This window comes from Emys orbicularis, chromosome 4 (genome assembly GCF_028017835.1).
Source record: "Emys orbicularis isolate rEmyOrb1 chromosome 4, rEmyOrb1.hap1, whole genome shotgun sequence".
NCBI classification, from domain to species: domain Eukaryota; kingdom Metazoa; phylum Chordata; order Testudines; family Emydidae; genus Emys; species Emys orbicularis.
Genome location: NC_088686.1, coordinates 88,286,121 through 88,304,297, shown reverse-complemented (window position 1 = coordinate 88,304,297; position 18,177 = coordinate 88,286,121). Strand labels below are relative to the sequence as shown.

Sequence of the window (18,177 nt, the reverse complement as noted above, 5' to 3'; positions counted from 1 at the left end):
CAGAGCCCGCACCCCCAACTGGAGCCTGCACTCCTTCCCGCACCTCAACCCCCAGCCCCAGCCCAGATCCCCCTCCTGCACCCTGAACTCCTCATTTGTGGCTCCATCCCAGTGCTTGCACCCCCTCCCACACCCTAACCCCAATTTTGTGAGCCTTCATGGCCTGCCATACAATTTCTATTCCCAGATGTGGCCCCTCGAACCAAAAAGTTTGCCCACCCCTGATTTAGGTAATGGCACAGAGAGTACACTTATAAAGTTTGTGGACGATACCAAGCTGGGCGGGGTTTCAAGTGCTTTGGAGGATAGGATTAAAACTCAAAATGACCAGGACAAACTGGAGAAATGATGCAAAGTAAACAGGATGAAATTCAGTAAGGACAAATGCAAAGTACTCCCCTTAGGAAGGAACAATCAGCTGCGCACACACAAAATGGGAAATGACTGTGTAAGGAGTACCGCAGAAAGGGATCTGGGGGTCATCGCGAATCACAAGCTAAGTAAGAGTCAAGAGTGTAACACTGTTGCAAAAAAAAAAAAAGCAAACGTCATCCTGGGACGTATTAGCAGGAGTGTCGTAAGCAAGACATGAGAAGTAATTCTTCCGCTCTACTCTGCACTGATGAGGCCTCAACTGGATTATTGTGTCCAGTTCTGAGCACCACATTTCAGGTAAGATGTGGGCAAATTGGAGAAAGTCCAGAGAAGAGAAACAAAAACGATTAAAGGTCTAGAAAACATGACCTATGAGAAAAGATGGGGAAAAAACTGGGTTTGTTTAGTCTGGAGAAGAGAAGACAGAGGGGACATAACAGTTTCAAGTACATAAAAGGTTGTTACAAGGAGGAGTATAGGACAAGAAGCAATGGGCTTAAATTGCAGCAAGGGCAGTTTAGGCTGGACATTAGGAAAAACTTCCTAACAGTCAAGGTGCTTAAGCACTGGAATAAATTGCCTAGGGGGTTGTGGAAACTCCATCACTGGGGATTTTTAAGAGTAGATTAGACAAACACCTGTCAGCGATGGTCTAAATAATACTTAGCCCTGCCATGAGAGCTGGGGACTGGACTAGATGACCTCTCGAGGTTCCTTCCAGTCCTGGGATTCTAACTGCACCTGCCAACAGGCAGCAACCATAACTTCCTAAATAAAGGTGATTCGAGGTACATTAATACTTCATCTTTCCAATGCCGTTGATTGAGTCAACTGGAGTGGCTGCAGTTGTCCTCTTGAACTAACAGTTTGGCAGGATTTCATAAATGCCAGGAGACACCAAAGTCTGAAATTCCCTCATATTTATGCAGTTGCACCAGCACCAATGACATATTGCAAAACTTCATGATTTAAAATTAACATGCACAACAAAGTTAAGATCAGCTGAAATATTCTTGCTAGTACTCCCTAGATTTGAGTTTGGGGATAAGGGAGCAGTGGAAGGAAATAACTTTTCAATGGGAATTCCTCAACACCAGAATTTGATGGCTGGGGGAGGGGAAGGGGAAGAAATCTGTTTCATGGGTCAGGAGTTTTGTCTAGGCATATAGTCAATTTAGTTGTGCTTCAACTTGCAATATTTTTAAAAACACCACAATCAACACTATTTGCAAACAGAGGCAAAACACACACAAAAGACTAATGCCCTCTTGGTGCTAACTTAAATTTGAATTCTGCAGCTTGAGTTTCTACTGACGGCTAATATTACCTGCACACATTTCTGTCTACCATCCAGAACACTGCCAAGTGTTTCAGAAAAAGCTTCAATCAAAAACATCTTACCTCATTTTCTGAAGATCTTCTTGTGCTCTGGCTAATGCTGTTTCTGCAAGCTTTGCTCTGTGTTCTGTACATTTCAACTGTTCGAGGATCGCTGTGTTATCACTTAATCCATTGGGGTCTGAGATGTTTGTAGAAGCATAAAGATCCTCTATGTCTAATGAAATAGAACAACAAATGTTATCAACTCGTCAACTGACAGCATTACCTAATTACGTGTGTGTATGTGTGTATGAAGAAAGGAAGAGCCTGATGCTGCTACCTTCATTCACTAAATAGTACCTTATTCCACAAGTATCTTCACGGATAGGACTACTGGCAGAGCAAGATAATACTTAACATAAATGAGCAGGGAGGAGGTAGGCCCTTAACACCAGTACCCAATAAACACCCTACCTTTCAAATGTGTCTGAATACTAGTCTTCATGACTTAACAAATCAGACTTTCCCTGTAGCTGAAGCCAATAAAGGTGATACACCTTGCTTTACCAATTACCTTAGCCGAGAGCTAGAAGGGCTATTAACTCAAAAAATAAGTTGCTCTACAAGATGAAGGCTTTCATAACTAGCACGTGACAAAGAATATATTCACAGCCCTTCAAACTCATCCCTCAGGGCTGTTGTGGCGCTTAATAAAAATGTGTGAGATGTTTTGAGATCGATAGGTAAGTAGAATTCATTATTATTAAAATAGTGCCTTGGCCTCAAAACATAGGTCTAACCTTGCACCCACTGAACACAGCAGACTTAACTCCCACTGGATGTCAACAGTGCAGGATTAGGCCCCACCACACTTGGGAGATGGGGTTATCGTAATTGAGTCTCTTGCATGGTAGAGCACATGGATCCTCTGGCTTGTCTTCCTTGGACTAGCCAGAAGCACTGCAGAGAAAATGAGCTTGGATTTAGGAACCAAATACACCTTTGCTTTGATCTAACGGAGCTATGCTTTTCTGGGGGGATTGCACAAGACCAACAAGAGCTATGGCAACAGAACTTCTAGAACCAATGGCACTGGAACACTTTTTACAGTGCAGGTACTGAAAGCCAGTGGTCCCCAAAAATTTTTACTTCACACATACCCTTTACCCCATCCATGCCCCCTCTCCCCATAGCTGGGGCCAGGACCGGGCCATGGCTCCAGGAGGACAGGGGTGGGAGAAGACGTGGACGGGGCAAAGGGATTGAGGCTGGGACCACAGCTGGGGGTGGACGCTGGGACCCCAGGGCACGGTGCCAGGAGCAGAGCCCTGGGCGCAGGGCCGGTAGCAGATGGGACCCGGACACAGGGCCAGGACCCCGCACAAAACCTGGGGGTCCAGCAGCACCCCCCGAATCCCTAGTTCCCATGCCTATGTCTAGAACTGGTTAGGGTCATGGAGGATGGGGGAAATAATGCTTCCACACCACTCAGAACAGGAAACAAAATCAGTATCCCTACCCTAAAGGCAGTCCCCAACATGAGCGTCAGGAGGAGGATGCAGGGCAGAAAACTACCGAGAGGGAGGGAGAAGGAGAGGGAGCAAGCACAAGCATGGAACGTGTTAGAAACCATCAAAACATTTACAATGGAGCTACACAGTAAAGCACAAATAAAGCCATAGAACAGGACTGAAGTGGATGTCAAAGCCATGACAAGCCATTGGTAAAACAGTCCTGAAGCACAGGACATTGCTCCTGAAGTCCTGGAGAGAGCCTTCTTATTTAGATTTTGTCAAGCAGCTTGGAATTTACTTCAGTGGATCAACAGCAAAATCATAGCTTCCTCTAGATACAGTTTGGATGTTCTAAAAAAAATGAACTAGAGATATAGAGAGAGAATAATGTCTAGTAACAGGAATAATTGGATTTAAAAATCATACCCCTGCTGGTAGGTCAATACTCATTTTACCCAAAAGATAAAAGTGAGAGACATGTTTACAGCATGATTTTCTGAAGTGTTGAGCACCTCTAACTCCTAATAACGTCAAATGGAGCTGTGAGTACACAGCACCTCTGGAAATCTGGCCCTTGGAAACTTGCTCAAGTATCACATTGCAAGTCAGTGGTATATTCAGAAAAATCCTAAACTATCAGTTGGTTAGGAAAGGGAAACAATCCCCTATTCCCTATCTTGTGTGCTACTGCAATACAGAAAGTTCTAATTAGGACAGGGTGCCCCTTGTGCTAGGTAGTGTACAAACACAGGAGGACACGGTCCCTGCCCTAAAAAAAACTTACAATTTAAATGAAGGAAAGATGCACCAAGTGAGTGACAAAATAGTATTGGCAAAGGGGAGGAAGAATACAAGTAACACAGATATAAGTTGAGAGAGATAAACAAGTGATTTGTATAGGTCATCAGAACTCCAAGGTCGAAATACAACTCTATAATGTATAATTTTGTTATATTATTGTATTTGTTGGGTACCTAATGAAAGACAACCAATATAAAAGGTGAAGTAGTTTTCAAGGACACAGATTACTGCCTCTAATTTGTTTATTTGCATGTGTTGGGATTAAGTACCCAAATGGAATATTCAAAAATGTTTTGCTGCAGCATAAGAATGGAAATTCCATAAACATTTAGAGTTAAGTGTGACACTCCCTCCCCAATCTGTTCATACAACCTCTTATTTTTTTAATTGATACAAAATATTCATAGATCACTTCACTTGACCATTTTGGATAGTCCATTGCCCTGGGAAATGTAAATCTAGCCCACCTACATCTATATTGTCTCACGTAGGATGTACTAAATTAGGAAAGGGGCGAATTCACTTATTTTTCTAGCAAGGCTATACTCTGATTGAAAAGTCTTACCAAACTGAAGTAATAGATCATCTTCTAGCTCTGGTTTCAAGTACTCCTCTTCCTCCCAAGGCAGTGGGCTGCTGAGAGAATTCAAGTACTCTGCAGTTGGTTTCTAGACAAAAGTTAAATGAGCATGTGAAATAAGGTTCTTCAAAATCATAGGACCTTAGTTTAAAAAGTAAACTACAAGACATAATTACTTTAGTTTAACTTTTCTCCCATCATTAAAATTACCTGGGCTACGAGTGTCTAAACGACTTATTAAAATAACCTTGTAGGAAAAGCTGAGAGAGAAGCATTACTTGGCAACATGATGTAGAGCAGAGGTTCTCAACCTTTTTCTTTCTGAGGCCCACCCCGCAACATGCTCCAGGCCCTACTTGTTCCACAACAACTGTTTTTCTGCATATAAAAGCCAGGGCTGGCATTAAGGGGTAGCAAGCAGGGCAACTGGCCAAGGCCCCATGCCACAGAGGGCCCCGCAAAGCTAAATTGCTCAGGCTTCGGCTTCAGCCCTAGCCCCAAGTGGCAGGGCTTGGGGGCTTCAGCCCCACATGGCAGGGGCTTTCTGCCCTGAGCCACAGTGAGTCTAATACCAATCCTGCTTAAGGACCCCCTGAGACCTGCCCGCAGCCCCCCAGGGGGCCCCAGATACCCGTTGAGAATTGCTGAAGTAGAGACAGGTACTCCTGGATTCTAAATCTGGCTCTGACAACAACTGTGACTTGGAGCAAGTCACTCAGAGCCCAGTTTTTACAAATGCTGAGCCTCACAGCTCTAATTAGTTGTATATGTTCAGCACATCTTGAGGGGAAAATAAGGCTCGAAACATCAGTTTCTCCATTTGCAACATCGCAACAATTACCTACCTCACAGGACTAATAGTAAGATGTAACTAACTAACAAGTCCATACAACCTGAAGATGAAAGCATGCCCGGGCACTACAGGTCTCAAAAATGCTTAGTTGTGTAAGACCCCATCCATGCTAAAACTAAACTGTATGAGGAGAAAGAGTTACAACATGTTAATAAGTTGTAGTGTTCACAGGGACATGAAGCAGCCCCTACTACACTACAGCTCTGAACCAGATATCCTGACATCAGTAAAACAGAGACAAGGCCTGAAACAATCAAATTAGAAGTGAGCAATACTTCCAATACTACTTAGAGTTTTCTCCTTTTGCACTTTCTACCCATCTTATGTAATCTAGTCTTAACTACCAGAGAGTGATTCTGTACAGACCTGGATCCAGTGGCAAGGAAACCCCCTCCCTAAACTGAATGGAGCAGAAGCTGTTACTCCAGCTGGGGCCAGGCTGGTAGGTAAATTCCACTCATTTCGTCAAATCCCAATATGCAGCACAACCACATGAAGGCCAATTACTTGGACTTTATAGGAAACAAGAAACATTGCCCTGGAATGAATAAATCTTGTGTCTCAATTTTAAAATATTTTTAAATTTATTTAAGGTGGATTTTACAAACTAAAAACTAAAAACCACTTAAGCTGCTCAGAGATCTGCATAAATTCATTTATAAATTTTAAAACAATTTCCACAATTACTTATTTCTAGAGACTTAATGTAGGATTATTCCATTAAAAACAAACTCAAAATATTTGTTTTTCCCCATGCACAAAGTAAAAAATTAAAGTAATAAACTGTCCACTTACCTTCATTCTAACAAAGTTTATTAGCTTAATGTATCCATAAAACTCAAGTGCTGCAAAAGAAAAAAAGCTCATGTAACACTAAAATCACATATTTGACAATAGTGCGAACGTTAATTAGTTGTTCAATTGGCCAGTGTTCCCGGGATGCACAATATTATTCAGTGCAGTGTCCCTATCTTAATTTGCCATCTACATTGTTCTGATATTTTTCTTCAGGACTTAAGTGTCAGATCCTTTAATTCGGTCTTCAGTTTATATTTGCTACACACTAAAAACTGAACACATGTAAACATAGATTATCTAACAGGGAATTCTGTCACTTAGCTTTCCACCTGGCTTGCTGAGAAAGGCAGCAACATCCACAGTAACATCAATAGTAAGACTCTTTGGCTAGAAACCTGAGTATAAATGCTGGTATTTTATCCCATGACAATTTTGATACACATTAGCAGCTTTCTAATTATTGAATAAATTCTGTCAGCTAGGACTAATTTATGACAAACAATCCCTTAAACTGGCTATGTAGCACAGTAACAAAAGTGGTTTAAACATATCCCATATTCGCTATACAACGACAGCAACAGAACTATTCCGTTCGGTTTCTATATTAATCCATCATTTACTCTAGTTCAAACCATGCTGCAGAGAAAGATGAAAGGCCTCTCCCCCACCCCGTCTGTCAATCTGACCTGGGAGGAAATTCCTTCCCTACCTCCAATACAGCAATCAGTTAAGCCTTGAACATATGGGTAAAACCTACCAGACAGATACCTGGGAAATAATTCTCTGTCATAACTCAGAGCCCTCCCCTCGGGGCAGCAGGGGTGCGTTGGCCCCTTCTGGGAGCGGCGTGGGGATGGGGTAGGCAGGGAGCCTGCCTTAGCCTTGCTGCGCCGCTGACCGGGAGCCGCTGACCGGGAGCCGCCGGAGGTAAGTGCTGCCCAGCAGGAGGCAACACCCCAACTCCCAGAGCCAGCACCCCGAATTCCTTCCTGTACCCTGAACCCCAGCCCTGACCCCCCCTCCCAGAGCCAGCACTCTGTACCTCCTCCTTAACCCCAACACTCTGCCACGGCCCAGAGCCCCCTCCTTCACCCAATCTCCCTCCCAGAGACCACACCCCGTACCCCCTCTTGCACCCCAACACTCTGCCCAGCCCAGAGCCCCCTCCTGCACCCAAACTCCCTCCCAGAGCTTACACCCCATTGCCTCCTCTTGCACCCCAACCCCCTGCCCCAGGCTCAGCTCAGAGCCCCCTCCCACAGTGCGAACCCCTCAGCCCCAGCCCAGAGCCCACCCCTCTCCCGAACCCCCTCTTGCACCCCAACACTCTGCCCAGCCCAGAGCCCCCTCCTGCACCCAAACTCCCTCCCAGAGCTTACACCCCATTGCCTCCTCCTGCACCCCAACCCCCTGCCCCAGGCTCAGCTCAGAGCCCCCTCCCACAGTGCGAACCCCTCAGCCCCAGCCCAGAGCCCACCCCTCTCCCGAACCCGCTGCCCCATCCCCGTGAAAGTGAGTGAGAGCGGGGGAGAGCAAGTGACCGGGGGGGGGGCAAATGGAGTGAATGGGGTGGTGCTTTGGGGAAGGGGCAGGGCCTCAGGGAAGAGGCGGGGTAGATCCTGGGTTACCCTTAAATTCAAAAAGTGATCTTGGGCATAAAAAGGTTGGAGATCACTGTTATATAATATTCCAGTCCTCCTCCATATGGGAGTTATCTCCCAACTTTGCGACAACCACAAATTTTATTAGGACACCCCCAATTTTTGGGCCAAGCTCATGAATTAAAGTATAAAATAAAACTGGCCCCAGGACCAATCTTTGAGGAACTCTACCAGTACCCTCTCTCAAGCCTGACAGCTCACCTTTCAGCATGACCCATTGTAGTCTCCCCTTTACCCAGTTCCTTACCCGCCTTTTGATTCTCCTATTAATCCCTATCTTCTCCAATTTAACAATTATTTCCCATATGGAACTGTAGCAAATGCTTTACTGAAATCCAGGTAGATTACATCTATTGTATTTCCTTTGTCTAGAAAATCAACCTCATCTTTCTGAGAAGACAACTGGTTTGGCGCATCTATCCTTTGTAAAGGTTTGTTATATTTTACCCCAATTACCATTTATTTCTGTTTCCTTAACTACTTTCAAAGTTTGTTCTAAGACTTTGCATAGAATTGAGGTCAAACTAATGTGCCTGTAGTTTCCCAGATCACTTCCCCTGCCTCCCCTTCTTAAACATAGGTACTATATTTGCAATTCTGCAGTCAGGGCACGATCTCCAAGTTCAGAGATTCAATAAAAATCCTTGCTATTGGGGTTGCAATTTCATGTGGTAGTTCCTTTATTATTGGATGGAGATTATCCAGGCTCCCTGATTTGGTCCCATTAAGCTGTTTGAGTTTGGCTTCCATCTCAGATGTAGTAATTTCTACTTCTATATCCTCATCCTCATTAGTCACCCTGCCGCTGCCCCCCAAACTCCTGATTACTCTTCTTAAAAACTGAGGCAAAGTATTAGTATAGGTGTTGAGCCATACCTACAGTACTTTAATCTCCATCCCATCCTCCGTGCTTAGTGGTGTTTTCTTTTTATTTATATGGTTAAAGAATCTTTTACTATTGGTTTTAATTTCCTTTGTAAGATCCAATTCTGCTTGGGCTTTTGGCAGTTATCACTCCCCACACACACCCCATACTTCCTGACCTTCAAGAGGTAGCTTTCCTGGCTGATCCACCCCTTTTTCGTTACTTGCAAGCTCTCTTAATAACCTGTTTGAGATCCTTGTCCATCCAGTTTCATCTGCAACCCTTGCCTGCATGCTAAGCAAAGTGGGGGTTGAGAAGGAATGTAGGGTTCTGAAAGTTTTAAGTCAAAGTTGCAGAAACTAATTCGAAGCCTCCTCCCTATTCTCTTCACATCCAATCCACATCCTACTCTCTCCCTAATAGATAATTTCTGAGATTTATCCTACACTACTTGTAGAACCATGACAGGGACCCTGGTTACAGCATGACTGCCCTGACACCATAAAGCAGTTCTATTCTGCAGTGTAAATAGGTCTTATTTAAAATTATCTAAACACCAATGTGTCAAAAAGATAACAGCCTTTTTAAGGCAACAGTAGAATTATAAATGTAGATGGGACTGCATCTGGTGAAAAACAGTTGAGGCATTTTCAGATCTTAGAATGCCCAAGTACAAACATGGCTGTTCAGTGTAGCAGGTATGAAAAAGCAGAAAGAGCTAAGAAGGGAAGATGGCTCCTCGGTAGATGCGCTCAGCTATGTTAGCAGTAACTGTCAGACACTGTTCACACTTAACTGATTCTGTCTACAGTTTAGACAGAGCTTTACTGATAGATATAAAGGACAAAAAGTGCCCAACATGGAAATATTGTGTAGGAATTTTATTAGGCTCAGTAGGGCATACATGGCCCAGACAGAAATGTGTTTTGTTTGCCGAGTCTTCAGAAAGAGGTTTTTGTTCTTTTTAAACGATTTTCCTTTCTTGGTCCACAAAAAAAAAAAAAAAAAAATTAAATAAAATGTCATTTCATGGCAAAGCGTTAAAAATTATCACAGAAGTACTTACCATGCTTATGGATCATGTTACTAATATTAAACTGATGCACCGATTTACAGTGGGAAAATGTATCTTCAGCAGAACTGAACAGCCTGCAGGTAAAAAGAGAGAGATGAATATACATTGAGTCAATAGTATAACAACACTAATTTAAATTTAGATTGTTTAGAGCGAGGTGTGACATACATGCAAGAGAACTAACCTATCCCATACTGCTGCTACAAATCATTTAAACAAACTTTTGCATTTTAGTACAGGAAGTATTAAGTGGTGCCTAAATATTTCTTACCTACCACAACAAAGCTGTGTAGCCTAATTGTTTTTTATGGAGTGCTTTGAGATAACGTGATAGACAAACACCAAGATTTTTGTTTTAAAATTTTCCACAGGATTAATTTTATTGACAAAAGCTAGATGTCAGGCTATGATTTTAATGTGCTAACTGGTAAAGAAGAGTTCACATCTGGTCCTGGGTTAATGAAATCTAATTGTGGAACATACCTCCAGTTTGGGGTGTCTGCCCTGCTTTTGAGTCTGCCCTGAGGCAGGCAATCATAAGACACTCCAAACAACATGACACCCATGTCACATGAGACTAAAAGCCTCTATTTGCTGAGGAATAGAGTAAAGAGAAAGATAGTCTTTTGTTTTCCTCCCAGAAACACAATCTTTTTTAAAAACACGATTTCCCCCTACTTTAACCTTGTCCATGTGGACTCTGTATCTTTCTAGCAAAAGAACTCCAAAATTCAAACTATTGATCTATTTATTTTCACAACCTGTGCCCATCACTATTCCCACCTACAAACTAAAGTTAATATTAATATTTTACAATAGCAACTAGAAGTGCCAGCTGAGATCAGAGACCCATTGTGCGAGTCACTGTAGAAACCTACAGCATCAGATCGTAAACTTTGGAATAGGAATTAAGCAGACAAGACACCGTGAATGGGAACAGAAACAGGGGCACAGAAAGGGAGCATAAGTTACCCACAATCACTCAGCAAATCAGCAGCAGAGCTGGGCTCGACTGACAGGAAAACACGCAGGAATAACGTGCCCTAGGATATTTGTTTTGAGAAAACAGCACCGCAAACACAAACCGCTCGTCTGAAGGCAGCTGGGTTCGGAGCAGGCGCTGCAGGCCCCAGCTGCCAGGCTGGTTCTAGGAGGCAAGCGGGTGCGAGAAGGGGGAATGAAGGGCATCACCCCAGTGAGCAACGGACAACTGGGGAGCGACTACGGCAGGCCGCTCGCGGGGCCTCTCTCAGCCAGCCACCAGTGCCCGGTCTGCCGCAAGGGCCCCTCCACCCCCAACATCAAGCCAGAAGCAGCCACGAGAGGCCGAGGTAGCCGCTCCCTCCGCGGCCCCCCAGCTCCCGGGGACCAGCTCCCCAGCTGCGCGCACGAACCGATCACAGAAGAGGCAGGGGGTCTGCCGCTCCGCGAGGTCCTCCTCGTCCTCCCAGGCCTCCTCGCCGCTGCTGTCAGACAGCTCCGACATCTCCGCCTCCTCCTCCGCCACCGGCGGCCGGCCGGGCCCCGGAGCTGCGGGCACAAGGGAAAGATGTGAGCGACCCGCGCGTTGCCCCGGGGGCGGGGGAACGGGACCGGGGCTGCCTGGGTACCCACCTGCGGGGGCTGCTCTGGAACACATACAGACACCACGGAGCGCGCCACGCTCCGGCAGCCGGCCCACGTGCGTGCGGAGAGTACACCGGCCGCCCCGCCCCCACTTCCGGGTTGTTGCTACATCCATCGCCCAATAGGGTTCGTAGAGAACGTGCGTGGAGGGGCGGGGCCGAGGTTACGGCGCCAGAAGGAGAATGGGCCAAGAGGGGCTCCTCTTCCAAGGGCTTGCGGGGAGGGGGCCACTGCTCGGCTGAGCAACCCCTGCTGCCCGGCGAGGGAATAGCCCCCAGACAGCGGGTGGGTAAACGCCATGGCCAGTGTGAGAGAGGGGGGCGGGGCGCTGGCCCAGCTGGCTGCGGGGAGCGGGGAGGATCCCGGGCTCATCCCGTGCGTGTGTGCGGTGTCTCCGCACTGCCCCAGTGCCGCGGGCTCAGCATCACGCCGGCTGTCCTGGTTCGCAGGGCCCTAGGGAGGCTGCGCGGGCGGAGTCGGCAACGGGGGACACTCGGGCGGGAGCAGACAACCCGGCTCGGGCGGGAGCAGACAGCCCGGCTCGAACCCCCACCGTGCTACCTACGGCCCCTCACCCTGGTGTCGGAGCGCCTCGGGGCATTGAACGTCCGCGCGGGGCCGGGCCGCGCTTTGCCCCACTGTGCAGAGAGACTGCCCCAAGCAGTGGTTTTAGGGCGACCCAGTTGAAGAAAATTGTTGATGCCTGCGACCCAACGGAGCTGGGGCAGGGGCTTTTGGGGCTCAGGGCGGGGACAGAGGTTTGGGCTGCAGGGGTGAGGGCTGTGGGGTGGGGCCGGGAATGAGGGGTTCAGGGTGTGGGGAGGGGGTCTGGGCTGGGGATGAGCGGTTTGGGGTGTAGGAGGGGGTTCTGGGTTTGGGGGCGTTCAGGGCTGGGGCACAGGGTTGGGGTTTGGGAGGGGGTGAGGGCTCTGGACTGGGGCCAGAGATGAGAGGTTTGGGGTGCAGGAAGGGGCTCTGGGTTTGCAGGGGGTTCAGGGTTGGGGCACAGGCTCCCGGTCAGCAGTGCCGCAGGCATACATAGGCAGGCTTCCTGCCTATCCTGGCACCATGGACTGTGCTGCATCCCAGAAGTGGCCAGCAGCAGGTCCGGCTCCTAGGTGGAGGCACGCAAGTGTAGGGTGACCAGATAGCAAGTATAAAAAATCCGGGCGGGGGTGGGGGTAATAGGTGCCTATATAAGAAAAAGCCCCCGAAATCAGGACTGTCCATATAAAATCGGGACATCTGGTCACCCTACGCAAGTGGCTCCACATGGCTCTCACCCGCAGGCACTGCCCCCACCCACCCAGCTCCCATTGGCGGCTGGTGCTTAGGGCCGGGGCAGCGCATTGAGCCCCATGGCCCCCCTGCTGCCCACTTCCAGCGTGGTGTCGAACAGGTAGGCACGAGCCTGCCTTAGCCGGGCAGTATCACCGACAGGACTATTAATGGCCCGCTTGGCGGTGCTGACCAGAGCCACCACAACCCAGTGCCTTACAGTCTGTGTCCCAGTACTGGGTCGCGACCCGCAGTTTGAAAACCACTGGCCTAGGCAGTAGTTGTGCTGCTGCAGAAAAGGATGGGGGGGGGGGGGGGGTGTCTCAGGGATTACCGCCTGCTTATGAGTCAGCAGCAATGTGATGCAGCTGCGAGGAAAGCTAATATTCTCAGGTGTGTTGGCAGCAGTGTGGTAGGGACCGGGGAGGTAATTGTATCACACTGCTTCATTTTAGGATGGCCACCGCAGGAGTTCTGTGTCCACTTTCAGGCACCAAGCTTTAGGAAAATTGTGAACAAATTGGAGGGAACCCAGAGGAGAGCAACAAAAGTGATAAAAGGTTAGAAAACTTGACCTAGAAGGAAAAGTTTAAAAAAAAACCGGGCATGTTTAGTCTTGAGAAAAGAAACCGGGGGGGTTACTGTGCTGCACTGCCAGAGCAGATGTCAGTGTGTTGTGGCCAGGATCCCCACTGACAGCAGCGAGTTTCCACCGCTGCTAGGGCCCCGGGTTGGGACACAGTGGAGTGGGAGGGCCTGCGTCCCCCCTGCCACCCACTCCTTGGGTGGCAGACTCCCCCTTTGTTCCCTGGCCTAGAGAGGCTGGGACCTGCTACAAACTGACCCAGCCCCTGCTTAAAGGCCTGGGTTTCTGACTACCTGTTTGCTTGCTGCCCCGCCCTGACCTAGGGCCTGGGCTGCTACAAACTGACCCAGCCCCTGCTTAAGGGCCTGGGCCTCTGAGTGACTATGTGCTACTGACCCAGCCCATGCTTAAGTGCCTGGGCCTCTGATTGACTATGTGCTACTGACCCAGCCCCTGATTTAGGGCCTGGGCTGCTATAGACTTTGCCTCAGCCCTTGCTTAAGGGCCTGCGGTCTGACCTCTTGGCTCAGCCCCTGCTTACGGGCCTGAGCCCCTAACTGTGGGTCTGCGGTCCCAGACTGCCGCCGGACCAGAGCAAGGTGGTGGGATACCCCACAGCCCCGCTGAGGGCCGAACCTCGGCCCAGAACTACTACATAGTGCCATAAAGATGCGGGGGATTTAACACTGTGTGCGCGATGTGCCCTGGGCAACAGACACATTCAGGCTTGTTTTTTGTTGTTGTTCAGTCTTTTTATTAACAGACCATGGAATCTATAAGAACTCAATGCCCAATTCACAAATATGGAGGCATCACAGCAATATACTCCGCTACTCCAGACACAATTATCTGGCTTACCCATCTGCATGTAAAATTATAGTTGTTGCTCTACATTTACATCAGCCATATGAAGAAGAAAGGTCAACTTTTTATTACTATGCAGGGACAGCCCTCTGCTTCCCACCTGCACCCTGTTGTGTATATAACCCTCATTATCCCAGTATAGGGAAACAAATGGTTCCCATACAAAACAAAATCATAAAACACAAACATAAAATAGGGGTCCCCCCCACACCAAGTTCAGTCTGCAGCTGAGCTGGCTGGTTTTACAAGAACCAGGATTCAGTTTTTCACGAGACCATCCCTGCTCCCCAAGATGTCTCCTCAGTTAAAGGATGCAGAGTGCCGTTTCCCACTCTGTGTTATGCGTAAACCATCAGGGTGAGTCTCTGTCTGTTGTAATGTTCCTCTTTTTAACCTTTAAGTGATTTTGATTGTTTGCAGTGGGCTCTGATGGTTTTCCATTAAAAGTTTTGGGATGGAGCAAGGCTAGACAATTTAGTCTTGATTACATCACTTGTTAAGCAGCATGGGGTGACAACTTCCTCCTGTTCAAATGGGCTATCACAGACATAATATCCACTGGTGATTAACTTTTATTCCAAGTCCATAAACCATGGTTTCAATATAAATACATTATTCCTTAACTATTACCTGTGCATACATCTTGCAATGATTATGAATCTTGACCAGTTACAAGTTTTCTATAGATATCTCAGGTTACTCTTTATGGCTAAATATTCTGCAAGACATGTTTGGTCAGACATGAGAATTGTTTAATTAAACCTCATTATTTGAGGAGGGGAGGTGACTTACTTACTCATGATTTTTGAGCTTTTGCAGGTGGCAATAATATTTACTTTAAAAACAACACATACTGTACAATTCATGCTATTCTATTACTAAATGTTTTCATCTGTATGTTTACCGGGCCCAGAAAGCTGATGAGTCCACCTTGTGGGGAATGAGAGGAAAAACAAGTACACTAAGAGCCAAACCTGCAATAGCAAAATTTGTCTAAGAAAAATAATACATATCCTAATTTAGGACCGGATTCCATTTAAAACAAAACAAAAATCAAGAAAGGGAGAGTGCATGTTACATTTTCTAACATTAAAAAATATGCAGCAGCTGTTATTTTTAGAAACACTTTAAATATATTTTAACAAATATTTGATAAGCAGAAAACATGTTTAGGCACAGGACTTTAGTACTAATTATTAAACAATACACTTTAATTCATATTGATTTTACAGTATTCAGTGTCTGTTAATAGGTATCATAAAACATTACTTTACATAGCCTCTTTTTAAGACTTGGAGTCAGTAGTAACAAAAATATTAATAATGGAATCAAGTATATTTACTAGTCTGTAATATACATCAATGGCCACACTGTTCTTTGCCTTTTTGTTGCAGAAGAGTTGCACGCCATTATTTTTTACAGTAGTACAAGGCAAGTGGTATAAGGGACAGGGATCATGGTATAAGTAAACATGTGACTGGGAAATAAATGCAAAAAAAAAATAATGCAGGAGATTAAGACTCATAAGTGATTGCTGAAATTGCCATTATTAACATCTTGTTTGGTATTTGCCATATTTTGCCACTCTATGATTGACTGCTCTGCCTAGCTCTAGATTTTTCTTTACTTGATTCTTGTCTTGATTCCAGATAACTCCTCTTCTCTGGCCTCCTTGACATCTGCAGTGCCCATCTGAAGTCCATACAAACTCTACTCAAATACTGATATATACATGTACATGGTGCTTTGCAAACAATCCTTGCCTCAGTTGACTGTATGTGTGTGCGTGTATAAAATCACATGTGTATATGTGGATTGTAAACTGCTTGGGACACAGATTGCATCTTACTATATGTTTGAAAAGCATTGTGTAAATTTATGGCATCAAGTACATATGTATGTACATCTGTGACAGAGAAAGAGGGAGATAAAGGACCAAGTCCTCAGCTGATGTAAATCAATATAGCATCATTGAAGTCAATGGAACTACTCCAGTTTACACAAGCTGAGGGTCTATAATTATATGTTATAATTATTACTACTTATCTTATTGCTAAGAACTTAGAATAATAAAATCAGGCACTTAACATAATGCTAGTTACCATTTTTGGATTTAAATTATTTCTTAAAGGAAATTAAAGCAAAGTGATTCACCCTTTCTTATCAAAGATGAGTGTCATTGTGACTAGTTAAAAAGAAATTAAATATCTAAAAAGGCAGAAAAATCAACTGTTTCAAAGTTTGGCACCAGCTTTTTACTATTTATTGCAACAAAGATCCTTAATTTTCATTCAAAAGGTACAATAGCTTTCAAAATTATTTTAATTTGCAATATGAAATACTGATGAATATAAAGTACGAGGACCACCATCAAAGAAGATTGGCCATTGGTCTGACCTGGTATGACACAGCCTATTAAGTCTACTATTCGGATTGACCCTCTGCCTGACAAACTCAATCCATCTCCCAGTGAAGCTAACTGAAGCCTTTCCATTGACTTGAATTGGAATTGGATCAAGCACCAATTGTGCAATAAAGCACAGAGAGGAAAGGTGGAGGAACTGGACTCCTTTCCTGCCCCCTGCAGTGATCATATGCCCTCAAGCACCAGAGTTGATTGCTCCGTTTAAATTTGCATAGTTACAAATATTAATATGGTCCATGAAATTATCTGGCCTTCCCTTTAAATCCAGCTACTCTATTTGACTGTGACACCTCCTATTTGCAACAATAAGTACATGCTATGCACCCTTCTGGCACTGGTAATGTCAGCTAAGCACTGTAACCTGGTTAACAAACTGGCACAGCTCCAGAGGGATGCATACTGATTTTTTGGTGTGACAAACAGATTCAAACCCAACATAAAGTAATGCAGGTTTGGGACTTTGGTTTTCATATAGAAAGATACTGTCATGTATTTCCTTTTAATCTCCTTTAATTCTTGTTTCATAGTAGCAGCCGTGTTAGTCTATATATAGCCCTTTGGACAGTGCTTATTAGTTATTTGCCATTGTACAACCACCAGAGGGAACACCAGCATTACTTTTTGTGATTCAAGTATTTGGGCTATTGGCCCAAATTCTAATTATTAGCACATTGGGACCAAGTCAGATACTGATCTCACTTACAGCACAGTAAATTGAGTAACTCCACTGCTCTCAGTGGCGTAATTCTAGATCTACAGGGGTGTAACTGAGAACAGAATCTGGCCCAGGGAATTTTAGTATCCCCTCCAAAACCTGGCTTTCATCTTCTTTCCTACTCCTCTTTTAAGCAAAGAAGGGGCTTAAATACAATAGCAGTGACTAAGAACAGTTTATAAATGGATAGATAAAAAAAAAATCTAAAGTGTTTGGATCCAGATTAGATTCTGAGTAGGCTTTTGGTTCAAATTACTCAACTCCAGAATCACAGAAGTCACTCTAAACTTCTACTACCTCAGGCAAAAAAATCACCTGTGAAGAAGTCAAAGGATTTTGTGACATTGAAACCAGAACACTGGCCTCTTAAATTTTACATCTGACCCAGTACCAAAACCATATGTCTGAATGTTAAATTAAAATTTCCACATCAAAAGCACCACCTCAGTGAAGTTTGAAGGGGGTAGATTATTTTATAAGGTCTCCTTTGGACCCATCTCTGATTATAAAAATTGAGGTATATCATATTACTAGTGACTCTTCAAACATTGTTTATCAAAATCAACCATTGATACTGATAAAGATTTTTTTCTATAGGGTTTCTCCTATATAATGTATAATAAGGAATCCCTAAGACTAGGAAACAGTATGAACCCTTTGCAAACATATTTTCTTGTTTAATTCATCTACACAAGAACCCTTTGCAAGCCAAATGGTTCCAACTTTATGCAGCAAGGCTTAGTTGCAATAAATGGAAATGACTTAAAATCATTAGATAAATTATTTTTCCCTCTACACTTAGTCAATAACATAATCACAAGCACAAATTCGACAGCAACCA

The 18,177-nt window shown here is 45.1% G+C and overlaps 1 protein-coding gene across 1 annotated transcript in view; it reads right to left on the bottom strand.

Annotated features, from left to right (window-relative positions):
- The window catches only part of PRMT3 (protein arginine methyltransferase 3), a 110,729-nt gene extending 99,163 nt beyond the window's left edge, over nucleotides 1–11,566 (bottom strand). Inside the window, exons 1-6 of the mRNA XM_065403650.1 lie at nucleotides 11,457–11,566; nucleotides 11,237–11,372; nucleotides 9,834–9,916; nucleotides 6,239–6,288; nucleotides 4,576–4,678; nucleotides 1,777–1,930 (exon numbers count right to left, since the gene is read on the bottom strand). Coding sequence (XP_065259722.1) covers nucleotides 1,777–1,930; nucleotides 4,576–4,678; nucleotides 6,239–6,288; nucleotides 9,834–9,916; nucleotides 11,237–11,372; nucleotides 11,457–11,481 — 551 coding nt within the window. The 5' untranslated portion in view covers nucleotides 11,482–11,566. The remainder of the gene's footprint in view (nucleotides 1–1,776; nucleotides 1,931–4,575; nucleotides 4,679–6,238; nucleotides 6,289–9,833; nucleotides 9,917–11,236; nucleotides 11,373–11,456) is intronic.
- Nucleotides 11,567–18,177: the final 6,611 nt, after the last annotated feature.